Source organism: Pteropus vampyrus, unplaced genomic scaffold, assembly GCF_000151845.1.
Source record: "Pteropus vampyrus isolate Shadow unplaced genomic scaffold, Pvam_2.0 Scaffold8, whole genome shotgun sequence".
In the NCBI taxonomy this organism is placed as follows: Eukaryota; Metazoa; Chordata; class Mammalia; order Chiroptera; family Pteropodidae; genus Pteropus; species Pteropus vampyrus.
This window is the reverse complement of record NW_011888789.1, coordinates 5,961,754-5,978,101: the sequence shown is the minus strand read 5'-3', so window position 1 is coordinate 5,978,101 and position 16,348 is coordinate 5,961,754. Positions and strand designations below refer to the sequence as shown.

Sequence of the window (16,348 nt, the reverse complement as noted above, 5' to 3'; positions counted from 1 at the left end):
CTTCCTGCTTCGCTGCCCATTTACAAAGCCGCAGGTCAGGAAATCAATGTAGAAAGAGTTAAGAATGCTGTTAATGGTTATCTGCTTCATTCACACTACAAAACTTCTAAACAGATGGAAAGAATGCAACATTCCCATTTCTAAAGAACATATGCGAACAAGTAATTTTCCCTTAAGTTTTAACACTATTTTATCTTAAAACAAACAAACAAAACCCTAACTAAATAAAAACTTTGAAATGTGAAAAAGCCTCAATGTGCAACTGTGGAGAGGGTAGAGAACAGGAGCTCTTGGGAGTCGATTACAGGGTCTAGCCTATCCGACAAACACAACAAATGAAAATGCATGTTTTAGGAGCGTATACAGGTCATGAGAGTGGATGTGATCGCCGAGGTTTCGAAACCGTCCCTAAACCCTTCCAGGGCGTTCCTGAGGGATTCGTTCGGCTCAGCACCCGAAGATCGCACTTGCGCCTTTAAATGGGAAACGACACTGATTTTCCATAATTGGCATCTTCTAGTGGCCTCAACCCCCTCAAACCCACACTTCGCCGTCCTCTCTCTCGGATGCAAACTCCTGCAAAACGTGTCTGATAGCCGGAGTCGCAGCGGGACTTTTAACAGACCGCGGACTTCATCCCTTGTACGGGGGGCGATGGGTGGGAGAGAGGCTGCAGAAATCAGCAGAAAGTGTAGGCTGATGGAGAAACCGCCGTCCTGGCTGCCCTTTCAAAGAGGGCGCCGCGCCCACCTCCGCTCCCAAGCTGCGAGGGCGGAGGCGGGGGCCCGGGGTCCGTCTCCGGAGCAGAGACCCCGTGGCGCGCGCCAGAGCTGGGGCGGCAGCGCGCGTGGGCCGCATGGGACCCCGTTCTCCCTCCCTCCCGGCGGTCACCCAGCCCTCCGGCGCCCGGCGCCCAGCGCCCCAGGCCCACCTTTGATGCCAGCCATGGCGGTGACGTCGCTCCTGACTCCAGGATCCGAGGCGGCAGCGGCGGCGGCGGCGGCAGCCGGGAGACCACAGATGCGCGGCGACACCGACCAGACAACACCCGGAAGTGCGCGACGCAGCACTTCCGCCGGCGGCTCGCGCTCGCGCGGCGGCGCGAGGGGCGCGGAAGGCGCGCGGGCATGGGACTGTCGGGCCGAACCCTTTCTTTCTTCCTTGCAGCGCCCTCGGAGGCTTTCCTCCCAGCCTCGCATTTGGGGCGTGCGGACAGCAGCCCCCAGATTCCCCTCGGAGTTGGTGGAAGCTCTATTCTGAAGCTTCTCTTCGGTATCCCGCAACATCCCGCATCCTTTGAGAAAGAGGGAGCGCGAGTAGTTTTGAGAGGCATGGTGATGTCTTTGGGGGATTATTTTGCGATCTTCCAAGCATACCCATTTCTCTTTTCCCAGCCTTGTAATAAAATAGAAGTACAGCTAGTTGGGTGGTCCGCACTTGGTTCCTCGGTTTCCGACACAGAACTAACGTTCTGGTGAGATCTCCCTTCTTCCAGATAAGGGAGCAGCGAGACCCAGTAAAGGGTGGGTTTAATACAAATCCGACCTCTTAGAAGTCTGTGAGAATCACTGGGTTTTAAAATTGTTTTGGTGGTAACAGCGTTAGGAAAAAAGGAGAAAGCAGAGGTATAAATACATTTATTTCGGTCATCGTAGAAATTTATGGAACACATTATGCGTTGGGGTGAGCAAAACTAGGAACAGTTTCTGTCCTCCAGAAGCTTGCAGTTTAGTGAGAGAGACGGACACAAGAAAGTGAAGTTGCAACAATAATTGCTAGGAAAGTGGGTAAATAGCCCTATGAAAGCCTTCCATTTAGTTCAGTCAGAAAAGATTTCCCAGAGGGAGGGACAAAGATGGATGAATAAGCATATTAAACTAGAGAAGAGGCAAAAGCCATCGCAGGGAGGGAATAGTGTGTTTGTGGAGGAGTAGAGGGTAGTGAGTTTTGGCGGCAGACTTGGAGCCAAGATCTTGGTCTGCTGGAGAGAGGAGAGGCCAGTGAGATTGTTAGAGTTTGCGGTGGACATCATGATTGTACAGCACAGTCCTATATAAAGAGCCCCTTCCCCACTTCTGAGAAATGAGAATCTTTTGAAGAGTTTTAAAAAGATAAAGGTAGAGATAGGTGACATAAGGTTTGAATTTTTACTTTTTTTTCTGCCATCAGACTAAAAAGGGCATATAAAACCTTGAGTGAATGGTTTGAAGAGATGTTTCCAATATGCCTTAAAGAGCTACTGGAAAGCTAAAGGCATTGTCCACCCTGCCTCCCTCCACTACTTCTAGGGTTGAGTTACATTTTTTTAAACAGGTCACTTCTTGAGGCTTAATGTCCCAAATAAATCTATAGGTGTCTTGTGGAGTAGAAGTTTTTTATATTCAAGTTAGTGTAAAAAGTTCTGCTGTCTTCTGTACTATGAAGAGTTTCCACTGAAGCATCGTGGTAGCAAAACCATAAGACAGACTTGAACATATGCTGTGGAAATGTTGCTGTTTAGACAGTCTGTGAACAACCAGCTATCTTCTCTTAAAATGAAGCAGGCATATGCATCCTTCTCCCCAATCATCTTGACAGGAGGAGGTAGAATTCCTGGTGAAGTATAATGAATGATTCAATCCTAAGTAGTGACCACTATTTTGTTTCACAGTATTCCATCCCTGAAAGCAGGAATGGTTGAGGTAACATAGCAGAGAGAGCAAATCACTGGTGGTGGTATTGGGAAGTGTTAGCTTCTCATCTCATAGGCTCATAGCTCAGTTTCTGGGAAGAGATCCCATTTTAGGAAGCCTTTGGGAGCTTCCACAAGCCCAAATGTCAGAGTTAACTGCCAGTCATTTATTTTCCCCTTGCGAATACAATGGGTTGGGATTACAGACATTCATCCTTGATGACATTTCTGGGCAGCTGGGATTATTCTTTGAGTTAGGGGGTTCTATATTCTTTTGTTTCCATGGTCATGGAATCCTAAGAGATTGTGCTCCTTTGACTGTTCCACAAGATTCACAGTATTTCTGGGAAGAAAATATTCACTACCCTAAGGACTGTTTTTGGTCTAAAGAGGTTGTCTAGAGTCACTTGAGACCTTAAAAACAGTGTTTCCAAATGTATTTCAAAGACCACCTGCAACAAAATTCTTTGGAATGCTTCCTAAAAATGCAAAGTTCTGGGTCCCACTCCAGGTCTTTTGAATCAGAACTTTTGTGGGTAGAGCCCAGGTATCTGAAATTTTAACAAGCACCCCGAAAGATTTCCTATGCAAACTAAAGCTTGAAAATAACCGAAAATGTCAGTTTTCTTCAGTTTTGCCAAGTGAATCTTAAACATTAGTTAATGTTATATCCTTTAAACGTTCTCTAAATTTTCTTACTCAATAGTTGATCTTTCATAGTTTCAAAACTTTTCATTTAGATGGCTTCCTGTTCATTCAGATGAGGATGGGGGTGAGAGAAAGAGTGAGAGAGCCATTGTTTATTGAGCAGCTGCTATGTGCCTGGTGCTTTAAATATTTACCTGATTTAATCCTCCTCACAATTTTGTTAATTGGGGTTTCTTTTTCCGGTTCGGTTCGGGGAACCTTCGGGGAGGTTTTTGTTTTTGTTTTAAAAAAACCTTTTTTTTTTTGGAAAATTTTAATAAATAAAAAAGTCAAATAGTATAATGAACTTCCATGTACCGTCAGCTACCCTCAACAATTAACACGTGGTCAATTTTGTTTTATCTATACTCCTCATCCTCTTACCCCCAACTTCCATATTATGTTGTCCATATTATTTTGAAGGACATTCCAGATATAATTTTTCATCTTTAATATTTCATGTTTCTAAAAATATAGTCACAGGACATTTATCACACCTGAAAAATGATTCTTTAATATCACTTATATCAAGTCAGTGTTCAAATTTCAAATTGTTTTATAAGTGTCATTTATAGTTTGAATCAGAATCCAACAAAGGTTCACAAATTGCTACCGCCATATCTAAATTCTTTCCTATGCTTTGTATCTCTCCTGTGGCATTAAATATCGTCTTTATTTTGATACCATGACTACCAAGTTTACTTTAGCTTTGAAATTCAGACTTATATATCCAAGAGTCTATTCGATATGTCTACCTGGATGCCTACCTCAAACTTAACATGTCGAGAATAGAATTCTCTATAATCTTTATTCCAGTCTTGCTTATTCCCACTACGAGCCACCACTGTTCTACCTTCTCTTATTCCACTCTTCCCCTAACTTACTTTGCTTCAGCTAACTGAAGTTATACTGGCCTTGTTTGCCTCTCCCCCGTCTCCGCACTCCCACCCTCCAATTTTGTTTTATCCACTACTGTATCCCCAGTGCCTAGAATAGTGCCTGGTGGATACTACTAGGTACTCACTATATAAAGGTATTGGTCAAATTAGTGAATGATGTTCCTCAAAACACAAAGCTGGAGCTTTGGCATCCACTCTTCACCAGGTGTTGAAGGCTCTTTCCCTGATATTTTTATGGCTGGTTCTTTCTCATGATTCAAGTCTCAAATTTTTGAAATCCCTTCCTCAGCAAGGTCCTCTTTGAAGTCACCTCCCCGGCTCTATTGCATCACCCTGTTTTATTTTCATCAATGCACTTATCACTACCTATTATCTTTATTTATTAGTTTTGTGTGTCTTATCCCACTTCAATATAGTAAGCTCCATGAGTACAGGAACCTTGCTGTATCCTCCATGCCTAAAGAAGTACCTGATATATATTAGGCATTCAACCTATTTATGTTGAATAAATGAAAGAAACCCAAGCATATCATACCTCAGGGATAATGTCTTTGCACTCTTAGAACTGTTTGCTCTAGCTGGTTCTTTATTTAGGCAGTAGTTTTTCCTTCTGATACTTTGTAAGTCTTACTGCTACCGCCTATAAGGAACTATGTAAAGGTTCTGAGCTTCTGAAACCAGACAATGTATTTCTATGCTACCTTTCTCTTGAATCGTCTCTGTATTTAGCAAATAGTAACAGAACATGAATAATGTGCCAGGCGCTATGGTAGGTGCTGAAGACATAAAGTTGAATAAGGCATTGTAATTTTCCTGGGGACGGATATTGAGATTTTGGAAATAAATAACCTTACTACACGTCTTAGATTTCGCGTTGTGATGGTTTCACTCCAACCGCAGCACCTACACAAACAATCTCCTGAGGGCGGTCCTCAGCCCCGCCCACAGCCTCTGCGTCCCGCCATTGGCTCCGCCCCGAGTGGCGCTCCGCCCACGACCGCGCGACGCTCCAGGGGCGGGGCCGGCAGTGTCCACTCATGTTCCCCCACGCGCCGCAGAAGCGGTGACGCGAGACCCTCGCAGTGACCTTCGTAGCGGCTGCGGCTGTGATTAGAGACGTTTCCTGCTCAGCTGCCGGAGCTCGCTGTGTCGCAAAGCCGCAGCGCGCGGATTTCCGTAGCCCCGGCTCCGGCCTGCGAATATCTGGCCGCGGCGCGCCATCTTAGCCGAGCGCCATGGCCGCGGCCTGTGGGCCTGGAACGGACCGCCGCAGTCCTCTCCTCGGCCTCCTTTTGCTTCTGCTGATCGCGGGCCCTACCCTGGGCTGGAACGACGCCGGTGAGTGCTGTCCTTACTCTCCTGTTTCTGCTGCCTTCAGCCTGCTCTTGAGAGGCTCCGCAGGCGACCATTTCCGTTCGCTGCCCCTTGAGCCTTTCAGCCCTGATTCCTTTTCATTCCCGTAATTATTCGTCTGTGCCCTGCTTGGTTCCTTTCCTCTTCCCAGACGTCGTCCTACAGGAGAGTGGGAACTGTTGGAGAGTGGGCAGGGCGGGGTGACAGTATTCTTTACATCTCCTTTCTCCCTTCCCTGGACTCCCAGAATTGTCCACCTTCTCCTTTCTTGGGCTACAGCCCTCAACCCAGAGTCTGGCTGGAAAGTTCGACACTCACGACACTCACTAGCGCATCTCTTTGTTGTCATGACCGTCGCTGACTGTTGTTATGGCTGCCTGTTGCTATGGCTGGCAGTTGCCCTGACACCAGCAGTCTCTGAGTCACACTTAGTGGACAGGGCATTAAATCTTGTAGGTAGGTTAGCAGAATCATATATTTATGCAAGCAGAACTCATGCTGTTTATTCTGACCATTACAGTGAAGTACATTGTGCTACGCCAGCTTTTCTCATTTTATTTTTTTTACCGTGGTCTAGAATTAAAAAAAAAAAATACTGGTATTATTTTTTGTGATGAGACATGATAAGTGATTTTTAGGGAAAAATTTCTTTTATAATACTGTTATTAGAATTATCTCAAGATTTTTTTATGAGATCAGTAATATTCCTTGTAATATGCGTATATGTATATATCACATACATACAGATTTCCTTTTAATGAATGACACGTGCTGTTAAATTGGAATTAAAAAATGACTTTTAAACAATTAAAATTTCATTTTTGTTCTGAAGAGTAAAGATGTTAAGAATAATGATGTAAAGTGTACCAATATTGTATTTGTGATTTGGTAATAGGAAATGCCTATGTTTTTGAACTTAAGTAACAGATTTATTTCTGTAATTTACTATTGTATTCCTAAATGCTGAAATGAGAGAGAAGGTGCTACTTGCAAGTTTTTGACTTTGAGTAATGCATTTGATGTGGATGTTTTATTATTACTAAAAAAAAGTTGGATTTAAATGTACATTTTCTTACATATTCCTTAGAAAGTTGTATATAAAAAGGAGACTTTGATAAGAATTGTAATTTAAAAACTGGAATGAAGCATGAAGTTGACTCCTCAATGAGTTCTTCAATAAAAAAAAGAAGTTTACAGATGAAGAGTCAGGGAATAAAAAAAAGAGAACCAAACTTAATGGTGAACAGCTTCCTGGTAGCTCTTTGTCTGCATACTCTATGAAACTATTGTTCTGGAACAAAAAACACCAAAATATTTGCAGAGTAGATACAACTGATTTTTATAAATTCTGCCTTACCTTACATTTACTTTAACTGTTTTATGAAAGTATTTTATTGGGTTAACTTTTATCAAGTCCTTTAGTGAAGCAATAATCACCTTCTAATTTGTCTTTTGTTTGATTTTGAATGTACTTCTTTATCTTTAGCTAACAGAGCAGTAATTTGTGTGGGGAAAAAAATTGTACCAGTTCGAAAGAGATTACCTAAAACTTTCAAAATTTTTTATTGAATTAGTTTGTATTTAAGTCACTCTTCTGCATGTTGGGAATATAGCAGTGAACAAAATTGAGTGTTTTGTCCCCCAAGGAGTTTGCATCTATTGAGAAATAGACAGTAGACAAATAGCATGTTTACCTATTTACATAAGTATTGTGAATGGTGGTATGGACAATAAAACTGGATAAGGAGGACAGGCAGTGCAGGCAGAAGTGGGAACTTTCAAAATATATGTTGGTCAGGGAAGATGTCACTGTTAAGGTGACATTTGATCAGAAACCTGAAGGGAGAGGTAGCATGAATGACCTGCTATGACTTGTATTTTAAAGACTCATTCTGTCTGCTCTGTGGAAAACATATTGTAGGGGGTTGGGGAAATGCCGGGAGGCCTTTACTCTGTGGAGTAAACTTTTATACAGATCAATTAAGTGACTTGGCCAAAGTCATATAAGCAGTCGTGATGAGAGTTGACTGCAGTGTTCTTTGCATTATCTCAACCCTGCTACAATAAATTCAAGTTATAAGTGAAGAGGCTGCTGGTACAGTAAGTTCCAAGAGTGGTGATGGATTGGGCCAGGAGAGAGCAGTGGAGTTGGTGAGAGTGGTTGGCTTCTCACTTGTGTTGAAGGTGGAACCGACATGATACTCTGATGGATTCAATATAGGGTTAGACGGGGGAAGAAAACAAAGATGATGCCAAGGTTTTTGGCCTGAGTGACCAGAAGTGTGGAGTTACCATTTCCTGAGATAGGAAGACTGAGATAATCAGGTTTGGGGGAGTTTGGTTTTATTTATCAAGTTTGGTACTTCAAGTGGATTTCAATTTATGAGTTGGGACTTCAGGGAACTTCATGTGACTCTTGATTGATGTAACTAGTGGGATATGGGTATAAGCATTTGGTTCTTAGAAACATGGTCTTAGGGAGGCTTAAACAACCACAAGCATTTATTTCTCACATCCTGGAGATTGGGAAGTCTAATAATCAAGGTGCCAGTATATTGGTGTCTGGTGAGGGCTTGCTCCTGGTTTGGAGATGGCCATCTTTTTGTTATTGTCTTCACACAGCAGAAAAAGAGGGAGAGGGAGGAAAAGGGGGAGGGAAGAGCGCTCTGGTCTCCTCCTCTTATAAGGGCAGTGATCCCATCATGGGGGCTCTATCTTCTTGACCTCATCTAAAACTAATCACCTCCCAAAGGCCCTGCCTCCAGACACTATCACATGGGTGATCAGGGCTTCAACAAGTGAATTTTGAGGGACACAAAACATAATGACCTTTAGGACCTCTAGGGAGGAAAGATGCTGTAGGGTTATGGTAATAATATCCCATGTGTATATAGTTCCATAAATGTTCTTAGTAATATTTAATAAAGTAATATCATACTTTATTACCTATCAGGTTTCAAATATTCTGCTAGATAATTTTAGTAATCATATCTAAGCTTCTCAACCAATTTTAAGGTTGATTTATTGTCTTAATTTTATAGGCGAGTAAACTTTTATACAGATCAATTAAGTGACTTGGCCAAAGTCATATAAGCAGTCGTGATGAGAGTTGACTGCAGTGTTCTTTGCATTATCTCAACCCTGCTACAATAAATTCAAGTTATAATTATTCCTGTTAATTAGTTTAATAATACTTTCTGACTTTTTAAATCATTGAACATTTCATTGTTATTTTATTTATGAGGAGGTAGTTTGGGTTTAATATAGCACATTTTATTTTAATATAGTTGAAATTCTAGATTTTTAGCGCATGTGGAATTAAGTTTTTATATAGCTTTAGGTGGATTTTCTTCTAACTGTATAGTCAGTTATGCCAGTGTCGTTTATTAAAGAAGGCATTCTTTTTCTACTATATTAAATAGCCTACTTTATCTTATATTGAACTCCTACATATATCTGGGAATTCAATATTTATTACTAGACTTTTGTTTCTCAGTTCCCTTGTCTATTTCTGTTCCAATTCCATACTATTTTGATTATAGTAATTTTATAGTAAGCTTTATTATCTGGTAAAGCAATGTGTTCTTTTTCAAAAAACTTTTGGTATTTACAAACATTAATTTTTCTATAGGGCCTTTAACATAATTTCTTTCCACTTGCAAACAAAACCAAACAAAACCCAACTGGGGTCTTGGTTGGAAGTGCATTAAATTTATTAGGTCTTATATATAAAGATCACATCTTGACCTTAAGTTTATTTCTAGATATTTTATGTATGTATTTAATTTGTCATTAATTTGAAATAGGCTTTACATTTTTCAATTCTGATAGTATATTACAGGTATAGAAAAAGCTGTTGACTTGGTAATTGATAAAACATCCAGCTGTTTTATCTAATTCTCTTACTATAACAAAGTTGTCTTTTAGAAAATTCTCTTGAATTTTGTAGTTCCAAAAACTCTAAATGAAATGCTTTTTTCCCCCTCTTGTTTGTACCAAGTGTATCAGACTGATGTTTACTCAGAAGCCATTCTCTACCTTCTTGTCTACCTCCATGTAAATACTGGAAAAGCCAAATACTCATTTCATCTACTGGAGGAATTTGAGAACGGTGTTTTAAATTTTATTGGAAAGTTATCAGTCTTTGTATATTCTTGGTTTTCTTTCAACTCTTTTTTTTAATGTTGAAATATAATATAAAGCATAGGCATCATAACAAGCCACCCCTAAATCCTTCAGTATTTATCTTTTTTTTAAAGGAACTTTTCATCATGTAGTAAAAATAACATTACACTTAAAATTAATCCTAATTTCTTAATATCGACTAATTACTCATTCTATATTCAGATATCACACTTGTCTCTAACATGTCCATGCTAGTTTGCTCAAACCAGGACCCAATCCAGGACTATGCATTGCATTTAATTGAATTATCCCTTACGTCTTTTAAATGTAGAACAGTTTCTTTTTTCATGCTACTCTTTTGCTGAAGAGTTTGGGCCAGTTTTCCTTTAGAATATCCTACCTTCTGGATTCCGTTTTCTCTTGGTGGTGTTTTAGCTTGTTTTTTTTTTTTCCTTCCATGCATTTTATTCATTCATTCATTCATTTATCTATCTATCTATCTATCTATCTGTTTATTTATTTATATATTTTTTACAGTAGAAAAGCTTTATTAGAAGGGAAAGTACACTTCCAGACGTTGAAGTGGGCCTGAGCAAGAGAGGTGTGGCTCAAAAGGCCTTTCTTCTATGTATTTTAAGTTAATTAGATTAGATCAAAGAATTGATTAGATTCATATTAAATACCTTTGAGGATTATATTACAGGTGGTATTATAATATCAATTTGTTCTACCATTAATGATACCAAAATTGGTGGAGTAAAGTGATTTTTATCTTTCTCGTGAAGTTAAATTTGTCACATTAGTGACTACAAAGCCCTCTGTAATGTTACTTGGTACCATACCAATATGCCTGAAAATTTGAGTGACAATCTAAAATTCTATACCCAGCCAAACTTTTCCTTTAGAGTTTTTGAAGACATTTCTCCATTTTTTTTCTTCTATTGCCAGCAGTCCCCAACCTTTTTGCCACCAGGGACCGACCGGTGGTCCTATGAGATTCTAATGCCTGATGATCTGAGGTGGAGCTGAGGCGGTGATGCTAGTAGCACTGGAGAGCGGCTGCAAATACAGATAAAGCTTTGCTTGCTCCCCTACTGCTCAACTCCTGCTGTACGGCCTGGGGTGGAAAAGGGGCGGTTGCAGACCCCTGTTCTATCCTGTCGAGACTTAATTTTCACTTTAAAATTCATTTATATATGTGAATGCCAGACATAATTTCTTTGTTTTGACTTATTACACTTAAAACTTTTTTGTCAATACGATTTTAAAATTATAAAATAGTTTAAATATTTTTAACTTTTAAAATTGTGAAATGTCTAAACATGTATACAGTGAACACCCATATATTCACCTCACAGTTTTATTGAATCTTCACATTTTATAGTACTTGCAGGAAATCTGCCCCCCTCCCCACCCTGGCCAAAAAAAAAAGTAATAAAACATTAGAGATAGAGAGCTAAATAGTATCATCTCTCCATCTGTCCTCAGAGATACTCATCTGAATTTGGTGTGGAATCATCCCTGTGCATGTTTTCATATTGTCATTATATATACACACAGACATTCATATGTAGCACTGTTTTGCTGGTTTTCAAGGTATATGTAAAGTTACCACACTAAACATGCTGTGTCTTGCCTTTTACTTAAAATGTTTTTGCTATTTCTAGTCTGATACATGAGTTCTAGTTCACTCATTTTACCTGCTGTAGAATATTCCACAGTATGATTGAGCCAGAATTTTATTAATCCATTTGCTTGTTGTTGACATTAAATGTGTTTCAGGAACATTGCTGTATATTTTTTGCCATTTTTAGTTAACCATTAATGTTGTATAATAGTATGTTTAAGGTTAATGGACTTTTCTGATTTTGCAAAAATTATGTAGGACTTGTGATATAGAATCAGTTTTGGGGGCCATCCAGACTGAAATGAAGGGAGGCCTTAAAGGTGTAACCACCTGAATTTGGGGCAAAAAGCCTGAATGTTGTTAGAATGGCTTTGGGAGATTGTTTCATCTTTTCTTTATTAGTCATTCTCAGAAGATGAGAAAAATACTTTTGAAAAGTATTTCATATGAAATAGTGGATGACTTTCTGTGTTTGACAAGATATTTACTATCTTCATCTGTGTTTTTGCTGTTTCAGACAGAATATTGTTGCGGGATATAAAAGCTCTTACCCTCCACTATGACCGCTATACCACCTCCCGTAGGCTGGATCCTGTCCCACAGTTGAAATGTGTTGGAGGCACAGCAGGATGTGATTCTTATACCCCAAAAGTCATTCAGTGTCAGAACAAAGGCTGGGATGGTTATGATGTACAGGTAATATTCATTATGTTGGTGACAGTCTAAATGGGATTTTTATTCAATAAAGTGTTTATTGGGGCATTTTTCATTGTTTTGAGGAAGCATATATAGAAAATCTCAGGTTAACCTAAAACATAGAAATATATATCAGTTATTCATTCTCTGGAAGAAACATCCTCCAAAAGAAACGATCTGATTTTAAGGCCTGGAAATATTCATTGTAATTTTTATACTATAGCTTGCTTCTAAGACAGTAGTAAATTTTCATAACTTTTCATATGCTTGGGGAAAGGGGCATTAGAGGGTTTCTAGTTGTCTTTTTTCTGCCATTCCTCAAAGCTTTAATACCAACGGGAAAGAAGCCAGTCGCTTAGGACCACATATTATATGATTCCATTTACATGAAATATCCAGAATAGGGAAATCCATAGATACAGATTGGTGGTTGCCTAGAGCTAGGAGATTTGGGGGAATATAGAGAGCGACTGCTAATGGATACGAGATTTCTTTTAGGCGCAATGAAATGATCCTAAAATTGTGGTAATGGTCGCACAATTCTGTGAATATATTAAAAACCATTGAAATGGGTGAATTTATGGTATATGAATTATATCTCAAAGCTGTTATAAAAATTAAAATAGCATATTTGAAATTGGAGAGAAGAAGAAATTTGTCTTCTGCAGAAAAACTTACAGAAAAACAATAGAACCAATCAAGTCTACTTTGGCTTGTGTCTCTTTAAATGCTGTTAAAGAAGCATATTACCTATTCAGCTCAGACGATAGTTACAGAATTTAAACTAAGCCTAGGCTTTTTTTTTAAGGTGGAAAGTTTGAGGCCAGCATCAATTCTTTTTGCAGTTTTTGAAATATCTTATTAAAAATCTTAAGAGAATTACTTATAGGATTGGACCCTGGAAAAGTTAATCAATGGTTTTTAAAAATTTGTGTGGAAAGTTTTTCTCAGAAGATTATATGATGTCTCTGATGCTATATATAGCAATCAGGTCTTCATATATGATGCTGGTATTTGAGCCTTAACAATTTAAAAACCTCTATTTTTAAAGAAAACATCTTGGAAAACAGTGGTAGAAAGTTGACATATAGAAAATTTGCTTAAAATTTATACATTAGGGAGTACTTAATATGTACAAAATAATTTCTTACATCTATATGTAAACAATAAGGAATAGTAATAAAATTAACACTCATGTACCTACCACGTAGCTTAAGAAGTCGAACGTTAATGTTACCAAGATCTTCGAGGCCCCTAGCTTGCCCTCCTCCCAGCACAGAAATACTCATTGTCCTGAATTTTGTTATCAGTTTTTCTGGTTTATGACAGCTAGGTAGTCCAAATGATACATATTAAGTGAAAAAAAAATCTTTTGGTTCTAATAACCTATTTCTACTTTTCTTCACAGTGGGAATGTAAGACTGATTTAGATGTTGCGTACAAATTTGGAAAAACTGTGGTGAGCTGTGAAGGCTATGAATCCTCTGAAGATCAGTATGTACTAAGAGGTTCCTGTGGCTTGGAATATGACTTAGATTACACAGACCTTGGCCTGAAGAAATTGAGAGAGTCTGGAAAAAACCATGGCTTTAACTCTTTCTCTAATTATTATAATAAGTTTTATTCCTCAAATCTGGTGGCATCAGTGGATTGATAACCATTGTGGTGCTACTTGCTATTGCATTTGGAGTTTATAAGTTGTTCCTTAGTGATGGTCAAGATTCTCCTCCACCATATTCTGAGTATCCTCCATATTCTCATCGTTATCAGAGATTCACCAACTCAGCAGGACCTCCCCCAGGCTTTAAGTCAGAGTTCACAGGTACGTTTGCCTAGGCAGTGGCAACAGGTAGGGTAGATAAGAGGAATGAATACCGTGCGGTTTCTGAAATAGAAAATGGTTGCATTGGAAAACCAAAGCAGATTTGTCTTCTCATTTTATTTTTTACTTTCAACTTCTTTTATCTTTTCTGTTCTGTTTCTCTGTAAGGAGAGTTGTGATTACTATTTTAAGGATGCATGATTAAATTGTAAATAATCTAAATCAGAAAAACATGATTAGATTTGGTAATAGACATTTACCTTGTACTCTTTCTCACACCATACACAAAAATTTATTTAGTAAGTATTATAGATTTCAACATAAAAGGTAAAACAATTAAGTTTCTAGATAAAAATGTAGGAAAATATTTGTCATGGCATTGGGATAGGCAAAAATTTCTTAGAACACACAAGGTACCAGACATAAAAGAGGGATAAATTAGTCTTTATTTAAATTAAGAACATCTAGTCTTCAAAAGACAACCTTGAGAGAGTGAAAAGGCAAGCTACAGATTTGGAGAAAATATCCAACATATAGCTAATAAAGTATGTGTATCTAGAACATATAAAGAACTCCCACAAATCTGAGAAAAGACAGACAACTGAATTTTAAAAATGGACAGAGATCTTGAACAGCTATTTTATAATAAAAGAAGATATCCAGATATCCAATAAAAATATGAAAAGGTGCTCAGCATAATTAGTCTTGAGGAAAATGAAGATTAAAACAATGCTGAATTCATTTACCAGCATATAACCACTGTAATGGCTAACATTAAAAAGAGTACTAAGTAATAGCAAGGTGTAGTCAACTGGAACTTGTTGGTAGGAGTTAAAATGGTAAAATGCTTTGGAAACTGTCAATACCTACTAAACAAATGCCTGCCCTATGGCCCAACAGTTCTATTCTTTGATACACATCTAAGAGAAATACATGCATATGTACATTAAAAAAACATGCACAAGAATGTTCATAGCAGTTTTCTTCACAATAGCCAAAAACTGGCAATACAATGTCCCTAAACATTAGAATGAGACAAATTGTGATTTCACACAATGGAATACCATACATCAGTTAAAAAACCCCAAAACCCAAAATATACAATAGTGGTGTTGATTCTCATAGACATAAAAGGGTACCTACTGTGTGATTCTGTAGAGTTCAGGGATGGATAAAACTAAAATATGTTGAGAGAAATCAGAGTAATGCTTACCTCTGATGTGGGTGAGTATTTGGGAATTGTCATGAGGGAGCTTCCAGGTGCTAGAAATGTTTTATCGATGTGTGTAGTTACATGCGTGTGTACATAGATACACATTTATTTTGCTGTACATGTAAGGTTAGCACACTTTCCTTTCTGTATATTATACGTAAATTTTATAAAACTTCCTCTGAGAAGAAGATACTTTTTTGGTCCCTTTAAGACCTGACTTCTCAAATGATACAAATATCTGGCTGCCTCCACTTGGATTCTTCCATTAGACACTCAAGTATAGCTATCACCTGAAGCTTTTAGAGATGTTCACAATGCAGAAAGTAACTCTGACAAGTGGGAATGTCACCTACTAGCTGATCTTAAGGAGCAAATGTGCCCTTTTAGGAAGATCCTGCAATCATAAAATATATCCCTCTTGTTTTATGTCTGTGGGAAAAGTGCTACTTAGTTAGATTTTTTGAATACAACTTGTTTATAAGTTGAGAACTGAGTATTCTTCAATAGTACAGATGAAATAATTGAAATGTCATATTATCTCTGGTTTTGTAGGCCGTTTTGTTTAAATGAGGATACATAATAAATCATTTTTATTTCTAGGACCGTATGGTGCAACTTCTGGTTTTGGCAGTGCTTTCACAGGACAACAAGGATATGAAAGTTCAGGACCAGGATTCTGGACTGGCTTGGGAACTGGAGGAATATTAGGATATTTGTTTGGCAGCAATAGGTAGGCTTTGCATTTATCTCACTTGGTCTTTAATTCAACTTTTCTTCAGAGTTCTTTGTTTTGTTTACAATTTGACTGGATTTGCTAAGGAAAATAAATTACAGTGACATTACCCTATTAGATTCTCTGGGAATGAAGAAGGTATACACTTTATGTGCTTTGATCAATATTGTGTATGTTATTTTCTTTTATTGCGTTTCCTCCTGTGTCATCCTTATAGATAATATGAGATAGGAAAAAGACTGCTTATTTGATATATGAGAAAATAAGAAGGCAAGAAAGAATACAACCTTTGGAGAATGGTTAGTTTTCTTTGGTAGGAGAATGATAGAAGCAAGGCTGGAAAGACTTAGAGCCAGATTTTGGAATATCTTCAATATTATTGGTAGTTTAATTTAGATTTTATTTGAGTGCAAATACAGAAAAAGACTTTTGTCCTTATCCCTATCTTTTCCCGTGGCAATGACCATAACAATATCAGAAATATAAGATAGTATTTATTTCATGTTAACTCTAATATACTAG

General features: G+C 38.3%; 2 protein-coding genes across 2 annotated transcripts in view; one reads left to right on the top strand and one right to left on the bottom strand.

The window, feature by feature from the left end:
• LEPROTL1 (leptin receptor overlapping transcript like 1) overlaps positions 1 to 1,395 on the bottom strand; it is a 14,785-nt gene extending 13,390 nt beyond the window's left edge. Inside the window, exons 1-2 of the mRNA XM_011371828.2 lie at positions 1,377 to 1,395; positions 932 to 1,294 (exon numbers count right to left, since the gene is read on the bottom strand). Coding sequence (XP_011370130.2) covers positions 932 to 1,294; positions 1,377 to 1,380 — 367 coding nt within the window. The 5' untranslated portion in view covers positions 1,381 to 1,395. The remainder of the gene's footprint in view (positions 1 to 931; positions 1,295 to 1,376) is intronic.
• A 3,909-nt stretch (positions 1,396 to 5,304) lies between these two features.
• SARAF (store-operated calcium entry associated regulatory factor) lies at positions 5,305 to 15,847 on the top strand. The gene is given in 5 exon segments (XM_011371812.2): positions 5,305 to 5,595; positions 11,880 to 12,058; positions 13,467 to 13,685; positions 13,688 to 13,880; positions 15,694 to 15,847. Coding segments are annotated over 5 exon segments (828 nt in total). The 5' UTR covers positions 5,305 to 5,492; the 3' UTR covers positions 15,828 to 15,847.
• The last annotated feature ends 501 nt before the right edge of the window (positions 15,848 to 16,348 follow it).